Source organism: Ylistrum balloti, unplaced genomic scaffold, assembly GCF_031769215.1.
Source record: "Ylistrum balloti isolate Yb309-2 unplaced genomic scaffold, AGI_CSIRO_Ybal_v1 Utg369972, whole genome shotgun sequence".
NCBI classification, from domain to species: Eukaryota; Metazoa; Mollusca; class Bivalvia; order Pectinida; family Pectinidae; genus Ylistrum; species Ylistrum balloti.
Window position 1 is genome coordinate 6,781 of NW_026782064.1, and position 15,134 is coordinate 21,914.

General features: G+C 35.8%; 1 protein-coding gene across 1 annotated transcript; it reads right to left on the bottom strand.

Moving 5' to 3' along the window:
* Positions 1 to 9,460: 9,460 nt before the first annotated feature.
* Positions 9,461 to 14,867, bottom strand: LOC132547709 (alpha-(1,3)-fucosyltransferase C-like). Its single transcript, XM_060211513.1, has 2 exons — positions 14,680 to 14,867; positions 9,461 to 10,550 (listed from the first exon to the last, which is right to left on the bottom strand). The coding sequence occupies exons 1-2, from the start codon at positions 14,724 to 14,726 to the stop codon at positions 9,461 to 9,463; spliced, it is 1,137 nt and encodes a 378-aa protein (XP_060067496.1). The 5' UTR covers positions 14,727 to 14,867.
* Between the last annotated feature and the right edge of the window lie 267 nt (positions 14,868 to 15,134).

Consider the following 15,134-nt stretch of genomic DNA (forward strand, 5'->3'; position numbering starts at 1 on the left):
ACTCTATAACTGTATAATAGCTCATGCATATGTACATATAATACATGCACAAATATTGGTAGTCTTGTAACATATACTGTACATAAAATTTAATTGACACTTTAGCCCCAGACGGCATCAGCAGTACGGTTCCTCTATTCAATACTCACAACAGATCAAAAAGTTCATGACATTCCGTCCCTACATATGCGTCCACCAGTTCATTCACTACCATCTTAATAATTACAGTTCAGCTGCACCATCTGGGCTAAGGAATTCACAGTTACACATGAACACATGCATCTATATACCTACTGCACATATATGGCATTCAAGAGTTCTTTGAAAAACATACAAGATATGATATAAGAGATTTCACAGGCTAACCCACACATAAATTAACATGCTACCGTTCATTCACATATTGGATAAGCATAAATGATGTCAGAATTACAGAAGTTTAGCTTTCAGTTAAATGGCCCCTAATATTTTTTAGGAAATCAACATTAAGATCACCTGTAATTATTATATTAGATGTTTCTTCGAAAGCTATATCAACAGAGTGACGGAGATGATGCCATAATGTAGCATCATTATGAGAGGGAGGTCTATAAATATTACAAAGCAAATAAAGGGTATTTTTAAATTTAATCTGGGACCATATAATTTCATCATTATCAAATTCCAAGTCATTTCTTCTTTTAGCAAAGAGAGATTCAGAAAAATAAATTGCAACACCTCCCCCGAACATATTTCTATCATTTCGAAAAGGTTCAGTAAAGCCATCAATAGCAATTTCAGGATTTATTATAGAATCATCCAAATGAGTTTCGGTAATACAGAGAATATCGACATCATGTAATAATGAACTTAGGTAATTAACTTTGTTACGTAAACTTCGAATATTCAAATGGAGTAAACTGAGAGCACTGATAGTAGAATCATTAATTAGATTGGGCCCTGGGTTTGGATGTATGTCACCTGCTATTAATAAAATAATTATAACTATATTGAATGGATGGAGGATGTAATGGGACAGCTGCAGTAGCAAAAAAGATAACAGGTTCAGACAGTTAAGATGCGATATGAGTGTTCTGAAGTACTTAAAATAATTGTGGATGAAAACCAAGGTGACTGGTATACAAGAAATTTTACAATAAAAACACCCAATGGCAGCCCTCCATGCACTTACATCATTTCCCATCATGGGGGGGTTAAAAATAAAAGTCATAGGACATTGCTGGAGGTCTGCCAATGTTCTGCAGAATGGACAAACATATTCTAGGAAGGGAGGTTGGAGCAAAACAGGAAAGAAGATGGAATTGAATGGAGGAAGAAATAAAGCATTTGTTTGGTTGAAGAACACAGGATAGGTCAAGTAACAAAAAGAGTAAAGATTGAGCAAGAGGCAGTGTAAAACAAACAGTAAAGGGAGTGACAGAGAAATAAACATTTTAGGGGATCTATGATTTAAAATATACCAGTAGGGAATAAGAGTTTGGTGAATTATTAGAGATTTAAATAGAGTAGACAAAGATAGATACCAGGGCTAATATGATAGCATTGATATATATATTTCATATTGGTAAGCATAACAAAAATAATAGATTGTAGACAATGATCCACCTGCACAAGAGAAGTGAACAATAATCACAGTTTGAGTCAATTGATAACCGAAGATAGTAGAACAATATATGGCAGGGATAGAAATTCATAAGTAGATTATACTACATATCCAGAGTAACATAAGATAAACTCAGATTCAATGACTGCACACATCCATACACTTATGCATGATTGGCTCATAAAAGTAAACCTAAATGCATGAATACATTCATATCACACATATGCCTGCATATCCATACACTCATGCATAGATGACTCTCGGTTGTAAACCCTCACATGCATGCATACATTCATATCACACATATACATGCACATCCATACACTCATGCATTATTGACTGTCAATAGTAAACATGCATGAATACATTCATATCACACATATGCATGCATATCCATATACTCATGCATAATTGACTCACAATAGTAGACCCTCACATGTGTGCATACATTCATAACACACATATACATAGACAGCTAGGATATATATTCAATCACACATGAAAAATTTTCACACTCTATAACTGTATAATAGCTCATGCATATGTACGTATAATACATGCACAAATATTGGTAGTCTTGTAACATATACTGTACATAAAATTTAATTGACACTTTAGCCCCAGACGGCATCAGCAGTACGGTTCCTCTATTCAATACTCACAACAGATCAAAAAGTTCATGACATTCCGTCCCTACATATGCGTCCACCAGTTCATTCACTACCATCTTAATAATTACAGTTCAGCTGCACCATCTGGGCTAAGGAATTCACAGTTACACATGAACACATGCATCTATATACCTACTGCACATATATGGCATTCAAGAGTTCTTTGAAAAACATACAAGATATGATATAAGAGATTTCACAGGCTAACCCACACATAAATTAACATGCTACCGTTCATTCACATATTGGATAAGCATAAATGATGTCAGAATTACAGAAGTTTAGCTTTCAGTTATTTTAGTCTTTGAATTATCAAACATAAATAGTACAACTTTTCGAACTTCTATGAACATAAATATAAGTCAGTATATGGATGATGCGTTAAGGAAGCCGTTCTTAAATAAAAATGCGATCATGGAAGGTCTTTAGGGTCTAGAAATCATTTTTGTGATTGGTCTCTCATATGTCAATCTTCAAGGCCTTCAGAATGGATGTGATTCATATCATTTTACATCTCCAAAGGCTGGCTCTGATAAGAGAGTAAAGCACATTTTATTTGTCTCAGGTGTCAAACTAAACAGTTTGTTTGTTCGCTATGTTGTATATCAACGTTAGATGATATTCTTATCAGCCGTCTTGACCGGGAGCCCACAGGGGTCAGGTCAGCCTAGCTGGAAAGGTAACAAAATTTGTTGTGCACAGCAAGGATCTATATACTTCGGCAAACAAAGAAATGAAAGTCTGCCGGTCCCCTGTTGGTGGATGTGGTCCTCAGGGGCAGGATAATACATGGAAAATTTGAGCTAGCTTAGCTTTCACGAGTAACAAACAAAAACAACTCAATATGTAATAAGCGTGATAAAGTGTATTAAAAATGACCAATGACATAATTTTTTCGTAGTGGGGTACCCCTGCCAGAGCTCAAAAAAGGGCCCCAAAAATCATGCTAGCTCAGCTCATGGGGTAACAACTTAAAACTAGCCTCAAATTGATCAGTAGGGCCCACTTTAACAGAAAAGAGCAATGACAGACATTTTCAGTGGTGGGGGGAGGGTCCGAGCCGGATGCCCTCAAAATACCACGCCGTACAGCCAAGCTAGGCTCTCAGCTCATGGGGTAACAACTTCAAACTAGCCTCAAATTTATCAGTAGGGCCTACTTTAACAGAAAAGAGCACTGACAGACATTTTCAGTGGTGGGGGGAGGGTCCGAGCCGGATGCCCTCAAAATACCTTGCTGATAGAACCATTTTGTCATGCATGCAGGACTTTTTAAACCTTTTAATTTGCTCCAGCCCAATGGATATATCAACACATTACCTAATATCGCATTGAATATCCTCGTGAATAACTAAAGCCAGAGGATTTTTTCCACCCAGAGTCAGTGAATCCATCATAGATACAATCCTTATTCAAAAGGTCATACAGCTTTTCAAGAAAGAGTAATTAATGCCAGTTGTAGTGATAAGAGAGATCCCGTTGCATAGGCCACAGCATGCAACAGCATGCACTGTGTAGCTTCTCCAGACTAAATTTTAGGGAGAGTACGATAGGTGCATGTGGTTCTGGATGTTCTTGTCCGTATTTTTTCCCAATTTCTTCTCCATCATCACTTGATTTCACGCAACTGAGTACATGTAACACAAGAGTCAGGTGAGTGGCATTACATTAGACTTGCTAAAGTTCACCAATTTGACTTTGTATTAAATTTTTAGCTCCTATTACCTGGTAAAAAACTGGGATAATAGCCCTACGATCAGAGACCACAGAATTAGCGTTGACTGGATTTAAATGAAAAGTCAATGATATATTTGAAATTCCAGAAAATCCATAGAAAAAGAAAATCCAGATACATGTATGGCAGGGGATCTCAACAATTCTAGGGAGGTTGTGATACAGAAAAAAATACAATTATCAATTCACAGACATTTGTTTAGGCTTTAGTGTGATAATTCTGAAGTTTCTTCTGAAAGGCACGTGACTGCATAACACTAATATTAATAATAAGTGTGCCTAGAAATTTAGATACTATATTTTTAGGGAGGTATTATTGGTGAGAACAAAATTCTTTGAGATTGAGCATTTTACTAACAAAACTGTTATCATCATCAGTATGGATGCAGAAAACACGGAGACAGATGGAATGATGGTTGAGGAGACCCTCCATCAACAATCACCTCAAATAACAACACCAGTTGAACAGGTACTTTGGTGGCTTATAATATAGAGGATGGATGGTGGATGGCGTCCTGAACTTGAAACTTTAATATCTTGAACACCATACATCATAATTCAGCCAAGCTTCTCACTCATGATATTGTCTATTTACTTCATGATATTGTCTATTTGCCATACAAGTTTCAAATTAATACCATTAATATTAACCCCACACTGCTAAAAGACAAAAATAGTTGTACAAAAATGCTCTTCTCGAAATATAGCTGACATAGAATTAGCAGTTAATAGTGGTATACGAAAATTAGAACAAAGGTCAAAAGATTGGCTGATGTCTTTTAATCCACAAAAAACAGAAATTATGATAATAAAAAATACACAACTTGAACACCAACCCCACTTTATTTTTAACAATACGTATATTGAACTTACAGATCAACACAAACATCTAGGAGTCGTACCGAGTAGTGACGGAACATGGAATAAACATGCAGAAGAAGTTATTAGAAGGGTATCTAAATATATGGCAACTTTTTACGTAGGTTAAAAGAAATTCTTAACAGACACACATTAGAAAAAATGGTGTTATTATGTCATCAAAAATAGAAAAAAAAATCCAACTACAGGCAGCCCGAAATGTGACTGGTTTATCTATATATACTAGATCTGATTCACTATTAAGATTTTCTTCCTAAACATATTTGCAATCTCACTAGGTATAACTTAAGAAACGCAGATCAGTTACGAAAGTCACCTTACCGTCTTAAATCTATATGTAAATCATTTTTCCCTACTACAGCTGAACTCTGGAATGGATTAGATGAGACTTTAAAAACTGTTGATTCACTGAATTTGTTTAAAACCAAACTATGTTCAAGAAGCACAAACGAGCTTAAATCGTGCTTTTTATCATATGGCCCTCGTCTTCATTGTCGTTTGAGAAATAGAGCAAGCTCGCTCAATTATGACCTATTCAGAGCCAATCTCACGAACTCTACATCTTGCTCCAGCGGACACCCCTCTGAAGACTCCTTTCATTACTTACTTCACTGTACCAACTATATACAAATTCGTAACACTCTATTTACCGAACTGTCGTGGTATCCGGGTGATATTTCGATAAACGTTCTTTTAAATGGAGACGTAAAGCTAAGTTCAGCTGAAAACTCGCTTTTAGCTAGAGCTGTTGAAAAAATTATTGATGCCTCTGAGCGATTTGGCTAGTAAACTGCATTCGAGACTGTCCTGATAGTGATCTCCAACACAAATTATCATAGTATTGATAATATCCCCAAAGTATTTCATTGCTATCAAATTAACTTAACTGAGCTAAGTCATCCTTAAAATAGAATAGGGGTCAGACAAAGGTGTATCATACGTCCCAAGCAAGCAATCGTCTGATTCAACGCGGATTGCAGCTTTAAGTAAAGATCGAGCAGATAATTAATGGTTCTATTCACCTTTAATAGTATGATGCTTTGAAAGAATCACAAAGTGCTTTTGAACAATCTCTAACTACTTCTTGTAAAAAAATCTTAATAAAGAATAGTTTTAGTTTTCCACGCAGTACACCAATATACCCCATTCTGAACTGAACAAATGCTTTCATTCTCTTGTTATAAGACCTTTCATCTCCAAGAAAGGAGAACGGCGGTATAAATATATGGTTGTAAACTATATTAAAGCGTATCTTGTAAAAAAAAAAATGCGTCTAAACAAGAAGTATACGGAGGACGAAATCCTAACAATGAGCAGGTTTTTGAATTGTTCGACAACGTCTTAGTCGAGTTTGGTTTGGTTTCCAACAGCCAATTGTCATAAGTACGGGAACACACAGCGCCCCTCTGTTGGTCGACTTGTTTTTGTTTCCATCATTTGATAAAACTGAATTTAGATAGAAGTGCTTTATTTCAATAAATTAGAAATATAATTCATGTATAGTGTTACAGCCATGGAGGCAGACCTGTAACATTATACATAAAGCACTTCTCTTAAAATCTACAGGTATATAGGTTTTTCAAGTTACTAACATAAGTTACTAAGATCTTGACGCACACTTACTACCGGCAGAAATAACTGTCGTTTGGGTATATACTAAGATATTAACGCACACTTACTACCGGCAGAAATAGCTGTCGTTTGGGTATATACTAAGATATTGACGCACACTTACTACCGTCAGAAATAACTGTTGTTTGGGTATATACTAAGATATTGACGCACACTTACTACGTCAGAAATAACTGTCGTTTGGGTATATACTAAAATATTGACGCACACTTACTACTGTCAGAAATAACTGTCGTTTGGGTATATACTAAGATATTGACGCACACGTATTACCGTCAGAAATAACTGTCGTTTGGGTATATACTAAGATATTGACGCACACTTACTACCGGCAGAAATAACTGTCGTTTAGGTATATACTAAGATGTCGACGCACACTTACTACCGCCAGAAATAACTGTCGTTTGGGTATATACTAAAATATTGACGCACACTTACTACCGTCAGAAATAACTGTCGTTTGGGTATATGCTATCATTATATTTAAAAATATATATCTAGTTCAGCCGATTTATTCGGATGAAAAAAACAGCAGATTTGTTAAATAGATACTTCCCATGTATGTTCCTGGTAATTGTTGGTAAACAATTTTGAACTTGTGCATCTCAATAGATTAAATGGTGCATGGATGACATCCAGAATTAAGCTCATGTACAATGTATCTAAAATACATGAGGTAGCCTGTATTCAGTATAACATCATTCAATGATTATTGGAGACTAACCAGGTGTTGAAAACATCTGAAAATGATTGATTTGGGTGACACCTGAGGCGGAGGTTATTATAATGGAATGTCATTTATCTGGAAATCACAGGAGGGCTAGCATACCTGTACAATATACATAGTACCATATTAAGCGAGAGTACTAGCTTGACGCATTCAGAAGGCATTGATTAAATTACAGTTTACAAAAAATCGAGCAGACATCCAGTGATTCTATATAGGTGTGCTAGTGTGACTACCTGTGGCACATTCAGGTGTGCTAGTGTGACTACCTGTGGCACATTCAGGTGTGCTAGTGTGACTACCTGTGGCACATTCAGGTGTGCTAGTGTGACTACCTGTGGCACATTCAGGTGTGCAAGTGTGACTACCTGTGGCACATTCAGGTGTGCTAGTGTGACTACCTGTGGCACATTCAGGTGTGCTAGTGTGACTACCTGTGGCACATTCAGGTGTGCTAGTGTGACTACCTGTGGCACATTCAGGTGTGCTAGTGTGACTACCTGTGGCACATTCAGGTGTGCTAGTGTGACTACCTGTGGCACATTTAGGTGTGCTAGTGTGACTACCTGTGGCACATTCAGGTGTGCTAGTGTGACTACCTGTGGCACATTCAGGTGTGCTAGTGTGACTACCTGTGGCACATTCAGGTGTGCTAGTGTGACTACCTGTGGCACATTTAGGTGTGCTAGTGTGACTACGTGTGGCACATTCAGGTGTGCTAGTGTGACTACCTGTGGCACATTCAGGCTACAAATCAATATTGAATCGAAATATATTACGTAATAAACAGAACCTTGAACGTTGGGTGAGGACTAGATGTGATCTGATTTTCTGAAAATAAAAGTAATTCACACAACTACGGACCAAAGGAGATCGAAATGTGTAAACAATGCTCTCCATTTTTTAGCAAATAATCAGGTCTCTTACGATAAATGTATCTGGGGGGAAACTTCATTCAAAGACTCGAGAGTGGTCAATCACCGGTTATTTACAGTAGATCTATTTCTATTACTATAATATTGTGAAATTTCTTACATTATTCCAACGTTTTCTGATGAGCATAATCTAATGGATTGCTCATTTACGATTCGGGAAAAAACTAATCTGCGGAAAGCAAAGTTTTACTAATGGAATGTCAGATAGGATCATATGAAAGCGAATGACTTAACGCAAGATTTGAAAAACAACTTGAACAGTATTAATTTTAATTCATTTAATGTTTTACTTTGTGACCACATCACTTATGACCAGGTGTATGGTCTTCCGACAAACACTAAAACAAGTACAAGTACAATTTTGAATGCATATTTGGACAACTCTCCACTGCAAATGGTTACCGTCTATTGTAAACTGTTTACTATAATTTGAGACACGGGAACTATTCCGGAAAGTTGACGTGTTCGTTTAACTATCAAACCTATATAGAAACACTGAAGTATTTGAGTTAAATGAATCATTTACCAATTCACACACTCAATCAACATTAAAATATTTGTCTTTTAGTCATTGCCAAGAAAATATTGACTGTAAATACGACGAAATTACACGTAACATATACATTCCTTAATCAAGTCTCATTTTGCATAATCAAAGACAATGTTTTCATTTTATATGTAAAAGGAATACAAAAACATGTTCTTTCAGCTATAAACAGTAGCATTCAGATCGATATCTGAAATGGAAAAAAAATCATGACTGCCAATTCTTCTTTCTTCATTTCTATCTAATGCTTGTGAGGATCACATTACCTATGTGTATAGGAGTACGTTACCAGTTAACCTGTAGTATGCGTCTTGAAATTCTAGATTTCGTATATTGCATATTTTTATACTGTGCATATCCTTTCTCGATTTCCCAACAACGTCGATATTGTAAGTAGTGCTGATCCCAAATCACTTTTTTCAGTTCTTCAGTGCCTGTAGAAGACAATTAAAATTGTTTATCAGTCGCCCATTTCTATCCGTCATTATCAACGTTTTTTTCTTTCTCGAAAGTAGTCATCAACACATACTTCACTATTTTTAACTGATGTCTACTTATTTCTATGTCGAGGTAATCGGGCATTTTTTTTCTGTATTGAATCGCTAGTGACAGTGTTCGATGCAAAGCGACCATGCATTTGTAAGTCCAGTTGACAACATCGGTATTTTTATTGGAAGTTATTAATTACACTACCTACTGCCATAACATCTTTGAACAATAACACGGGAATGATTTATGCTAGGTCTTTCGGGTCTCGACAGCATTTCTGTGATTTGTCTCTCCTATGCCACTCTCCTATGTCATCATATAATCGTCTATACTTGTCTTTATCCTTTAGATGAAGTCGACGACAAAGTTCACAGAATGCGCCGGGGTGTGCACTGGTAAGCCGATACCTCTTTCTCCATTCCTGATATTCCATAATTTTTGTAATGTTCTTCGATACTGAGTTAACGTAGTCTCTAAGATCAGAAATGCGTGTAAACTTGGACGCGTCTATGTATGATCCAGGAGGTAGGAACATGGAATAGTTAGAACCTCCACGTGTAACAGGTATAGAGGTCGACCAAGTTTGGTAAAGATTGAAACTCTTTTCCGTTATATAATCATCACATAATTGATTTTCAAAAGACAAATAAAATTTATACGGGATTAAACATTCGTCAGTTTTAGAACGATCACATTTATTGTCGCCACATTTTCCATAAATATCCACTGGTGTCATTTTTTTAAGAATATTCACATAATCATCTCGCTTCCCAACCGTTCTACAATGAGAAACCATCCATGCAATATCTTTGTTTTTTTTCTGCCACTTTTTAAGAAAATTACTTCTTTCTATATCCCAAGTACTTTGATTAAAGACACTAGTGCCGAAATTTCCATAGGTACACATAATATCTGAATCTCTCCTGTAGCTTATAGTCCAGTTAAATACACCTTTCCAATTATTAAATTTGCACCAGTGTAACCACGGCGGCTCCATAGAGTGAAATATCCATATTTGTCCCATTTTCTTCGGGGGATGTCTTTCCTTGACATAAGGTGTATGGAATATCACAACCCCACTGCTTGCATACGAATTGCCTTCGCCAGCAGTCAAAAAACAATTGTCATCACAAGAGGAAAATACATCGATGGGAATCCATGGCGGACGATTATAATAGTGCACACGTATTGGTACTTCACTACTGTTTCCATATCTATAATGGTACATGTGTTTCATCTGGACATCTGGACCAAGGTATGGGGAGATGTAGAACAGTCCAACCATTAACATCATCCCAAATATTGTCACAAGGAAAAAATTCACCACTCCACGACTAAAAAACAAAAGGTAAACATGTTATTATTGATAAGATTAACAAACATTTATTTTTATTATGAAGAAGTGGTACGGTTGTCATAATGATCTCATTGAAGAAATATTCTATTCTTCTGTGTGATATAAAGCAGGACGTGTTTGATGCTCGTTAGTTTGCCTACTGGATCCGTTGTTGTATGACTTTACTCATTACTACATTTCATTGACAAAGGTTTAAGTTTAGGGTGTCGTCGATGAAGCAGGAGGTGCTTCTCTTCCTGAGCACATGGTCTTATTCTTCTTTACTTTTTCCAGAGTTTCAGTGTAAATCTTTCTTCCATTCATGTCTACTTTTATAGCATTTGAGTTTGATTTTATTCATGTAGACGTGTTGGTATTTCATGTTGTTTTTGACGACTAAGATGATGTAGTTTAAAGGAAGTCTTAAATATACAAATATATTGAATTTATTCAATTGTGGACTGGTGAACATCCTTCGTTAAAGTTTTGATATCATTTCTCAGGTTGCCTTCTAATACTCTAGGCAACTAACATCACTGAAAAGTGCGATGAGAACGGATCACGTGTATGATGGAGTGATATCTCATTAAACTTTACTGTATGATAAAAATACTTGAATGTGCTATTGCAGTGAGTGTCTTCGGGACATTTTTCTTGGTTTATGTTATCGCCAAGAAGGAGACAATTGTAAAATTGTTGTTTTATGAGAGACATAATATTCGAAATAGATCCTGAACGAACACATTAATGATTTCGCATTTTTTGCTGTACATCTGCTTCAGATATTTCGCTGATTCATAATCAAGAAAAGTAGAAAGGAAAACGAGAAATTTTCCGGATTCTTCAAATTATACTGACTAAAATTTGATATACGGAGAAACGTAATTATGGTTCTGAAATGTGTTATATGTTAAGGTTGGATTTGTAAATTAGCAGCCACTTGGGCCTTTGGCTCGTAGAGGGCCGGGGAATACAGATAGAAATAACGATATCAACGTTACTTATACATTACTGAATAAAACAAGTGAATATTGATAACATATTTCGATAATTTCTCCTATTGAAATATATTATTTTAACACAGATTAACGCAGATTAAAAATGAGTGCAAGGTCTGACCTACAGGGCTCCCCATAGGATGATAGTTTTGAGCTGGAATTATGCGTTATGTTTTTAGACCTAGTTCATGAGCTAGGCTACAGTCAGCTTATTAAACGTGTATTTGGCATATGGACAAGAATTCGCTAATGAAATTTTAGTGTCAAAGTAGTTTATCCAATAAAAACAAACAAAACCATGCAATTATGGAGAATAAACATTGTTTAAATATTAGAATTGGTTTATTTTTATCGTCATATGAAAAAACAAATTGATCTAATTTATTAAATAACAAGGAAGCAAATGTTGCAAAAAAATAGAATTGAAAATAAACCAATGTACGTAACTTTTCGGGTCAACAAACGTTACGTGCACGTTTCCCTCAGTAAATTTGTTTGGAAACGCATCATCGACACGGCATTTGCAAATTTACAAAGTGTCAACACAAGGTACGATATGATTGTCGTAATTTCCATCAATCAACTGGAGTTCGGAAAATATATTAGGTAATAAAATATTATTAATTTTCGTGTCCAAACTATTCCTTGGAACAGTTGTATTTCTGTAACAGATCGCGTAACGATAATGTTTTTTTGCGATATTTCGACCCGCTCCCAGTAACGTTAACACGTGACTATGCAGTTTTCCAAAAAGGCGTCTATCGGTGTAGAGGAACTCGAGGAAACCACGGAATCTGGTAATTTTGATTACGTAACGAAGTGTTACGCACACATTCGGAGTAAAATATGATCTTTAATAATGTTGTGTGATTTTTTCTTTGTATTTTTCAACAAAAATCAGTAGATTTGGTATTTAAAACAGGTTTGACATCACGATAGCATTTTTTGGTGGGAACGATTTCCGTATTATCCTTGACCCGAAAACAAATAATTGCACGTTTTTGGTGTCAATGTTACATGCGACTACTTAAACGATATTATATTTGAGATATGTGGAAGTATAATTATAATTTACATACAGATAGTGTATTGGGGGGCTTTTTATGTTTTAATAGCATTTCTGGCATGCTTTATTATTCATATTTTTTGAGTCCATGTTACATACAGCATATATGTAACTACTTTATTACTGAAATGAGAAGGTTGCAAAAATATTGATAGAATTTTCTTTATACGACAGTAACACAATGAAAAAAAATGACTTTTCTTGTTTACCAAGAACATAATTCTGATAATATTTATCTCTTAATAATTGCATGTAACATTGACAGAACAATAAGATGAAACTTGTTTTCATAGAATTTGAAATATATGATGAATTTGAAAAATGCAATTTTCTAAGTCGAAATGATGGACAACTTTAAACAGGTCAAAGAACCATCAATCTCAGTTTGGGAATAGTGTCTATGTTACATGCTCTAAATTCATTAATTCTCTTTGTTCCTAACTGAAGTGAATTTCAAAATCATTTTTTTGTTACACATAGAAGGACACTATTTACAGTTATAATTCAAACAAAATTTGTAGGCTTGTGTATATTTTTATTTTTTTTCTTGCAATGTCACACTTAGGGTTACATTAGCGAAGTCTTGCCATTATGTAAATGTAAAATGTTAGAAGCCTAAATCCAGTGTTTAAATATGAATATTTTATTCATTCATTTAAATGTATGTTTGTTATTTAGTTTTATAGGTTTTTTAAACCAGTTTAGAGGTCTTTCAAAGTCATTTCGGAGTTGCGGGACAGGTGGTACACGAAGGTAGGAGAACAGGTAACAGACCGTAACGTCAGAAGCATTCATTATAGAGAAATTAAGGACCCAGGCCTAGGACGCATTTTAAACACTCGACAAAATATTAAGCACCTGTGGGATGAGCTGGATAGGCGTAAAAATTCAACTCCTGCTGTATAATTTTGTCCAAATTTGTTCTGAAGCATCAATTTCATATAAGCGGTTGGTTTGGCCATAGGGTCTAGAGACTCGGTGGTATATTTTTGAAACAGTTATGATCTCCACCCGGTAACCATATAGCATCCCTGGGCATCAAGCTATAAACACAATCATTATGTAAGAATCGGCCCCGGGGTATGAACTGAATTTCTGTGTCATATTTTCGAATCAGTTGAGATTCCTTCCCGATTATCCTATAAACTCTCAATGAGCAGCAAACGAGAAAGAAAGTGATGATATTAGAACTTGCCCTATACGACCTAGCTGTAATTTGGAAATATGAGAAAAAATATCCTATAGTCCTATATCCCACTGTTGATCATTACGATCCGGGTAAGCATTACAGGCCCTATGGACAGTCTTGTTCTGTTCATGTGGATTTTACAAAAAAAATCATACTTGGCTTTAAAAAATAATAATTCAAAAAAATATTTGAAAAGTTACAGTTGGTTATAATTTCCATGTTGTCCTCCTAAAAGCTTCATTGCGTCAAAGGAAGTTTAAACAATTGATTACATATGTAACCCTTGCTTTAGATATTAGGCAGTATTATCTGTTTTGGTTCTATTACTGAGTTGATGTTTATAATATTTAATTATTAAGCAGAATTATCTGTTTTAGTTATATGTTCTGACACACAGTCATTGTTCTGTGGGGGACATATATTAAGGTCAACCGGGGTCACCCATCAAATTTGACAGTCACGTATGCATTAGACATAAATAGGAGGGGACAAGATCGTCCCTCACTCCGGTCACTAGACAGCGTATTGGACGGACTGGTGTCACGAGGCCTGGGACCAGGGCAGGTACGGGAGCGAGAGAGTTTTGTAAGCTTACCGGAAATAAAAGGCGCTTTTCTTCACCTTCGGTAGTCCGTCAATTGTGTCTCTCGAACGGTTCGAGAGGGTTACACATATGCATAATTCTAAACGGTGCAGATTAGATAAAACACCTTAACTCCCTATTTGAATTTTCAAATACGTAAGTTGATATAACTCAAATACCATATCTCATTACAACAAAAGGTTGCAATTTGCTTTAGATATACTTTTTTCACAATCGGAAATCAGTGATATCAAATATAGGGATTATGGATTAAAGAGATGTGTGGTTTACCTGTGGATCTCGTATGGCCTTTGAATGCCTTCCTTGTGTTCCGACATAGTTTTGCCTTAGGAATGAAACACATGTATATGAACAGATGCCAATAGCCTTAGGTATCCATCCGGATCGGGATTTGTACAGTAAATGCTCCTTACAACAAATTACATATTCATCATACAGTCTAATTTCTTCCTGTTTCAATTATAAATTATCCTTTTTTGTCCAAGAATGTGGAACTTCGCAGTAAAACACATACACATGTATAGACATCTCGTACAGACCCATCACTTTCTCTTCTACTGAGGTTGTGGACTGGTTGGATAAAACGTGCACATGTGTATCTATAACACCCAGTCATAGCAGATCAATACATATGTTCCCTGCTATTGTGTAGTCGCTGCTACAGTACCTTCCGGTCATGGCGGGGTTATATCTTATTCATGCAGTGTTTTTCACCTCTTGGTCCC

What these genes read in the sequence shown, in the direction of transcription:
- LOC132547709 (XM_060211513.1), bottom strand. Translation starts at nt 14,726, where the DNA reads ATGTCGGAACACAAGGAAGGCATTCAAAGGCCATACGAGATCCACAG. An exon ending in AGGCCATACGAGATCCACAG is followed by an intron (nt 10,551 to 14,679) that starts GTAAACCACACA and finishes TTTGTTTTTTAG; the next exon opens with TCGTGGAGTGGTGAATTTTT.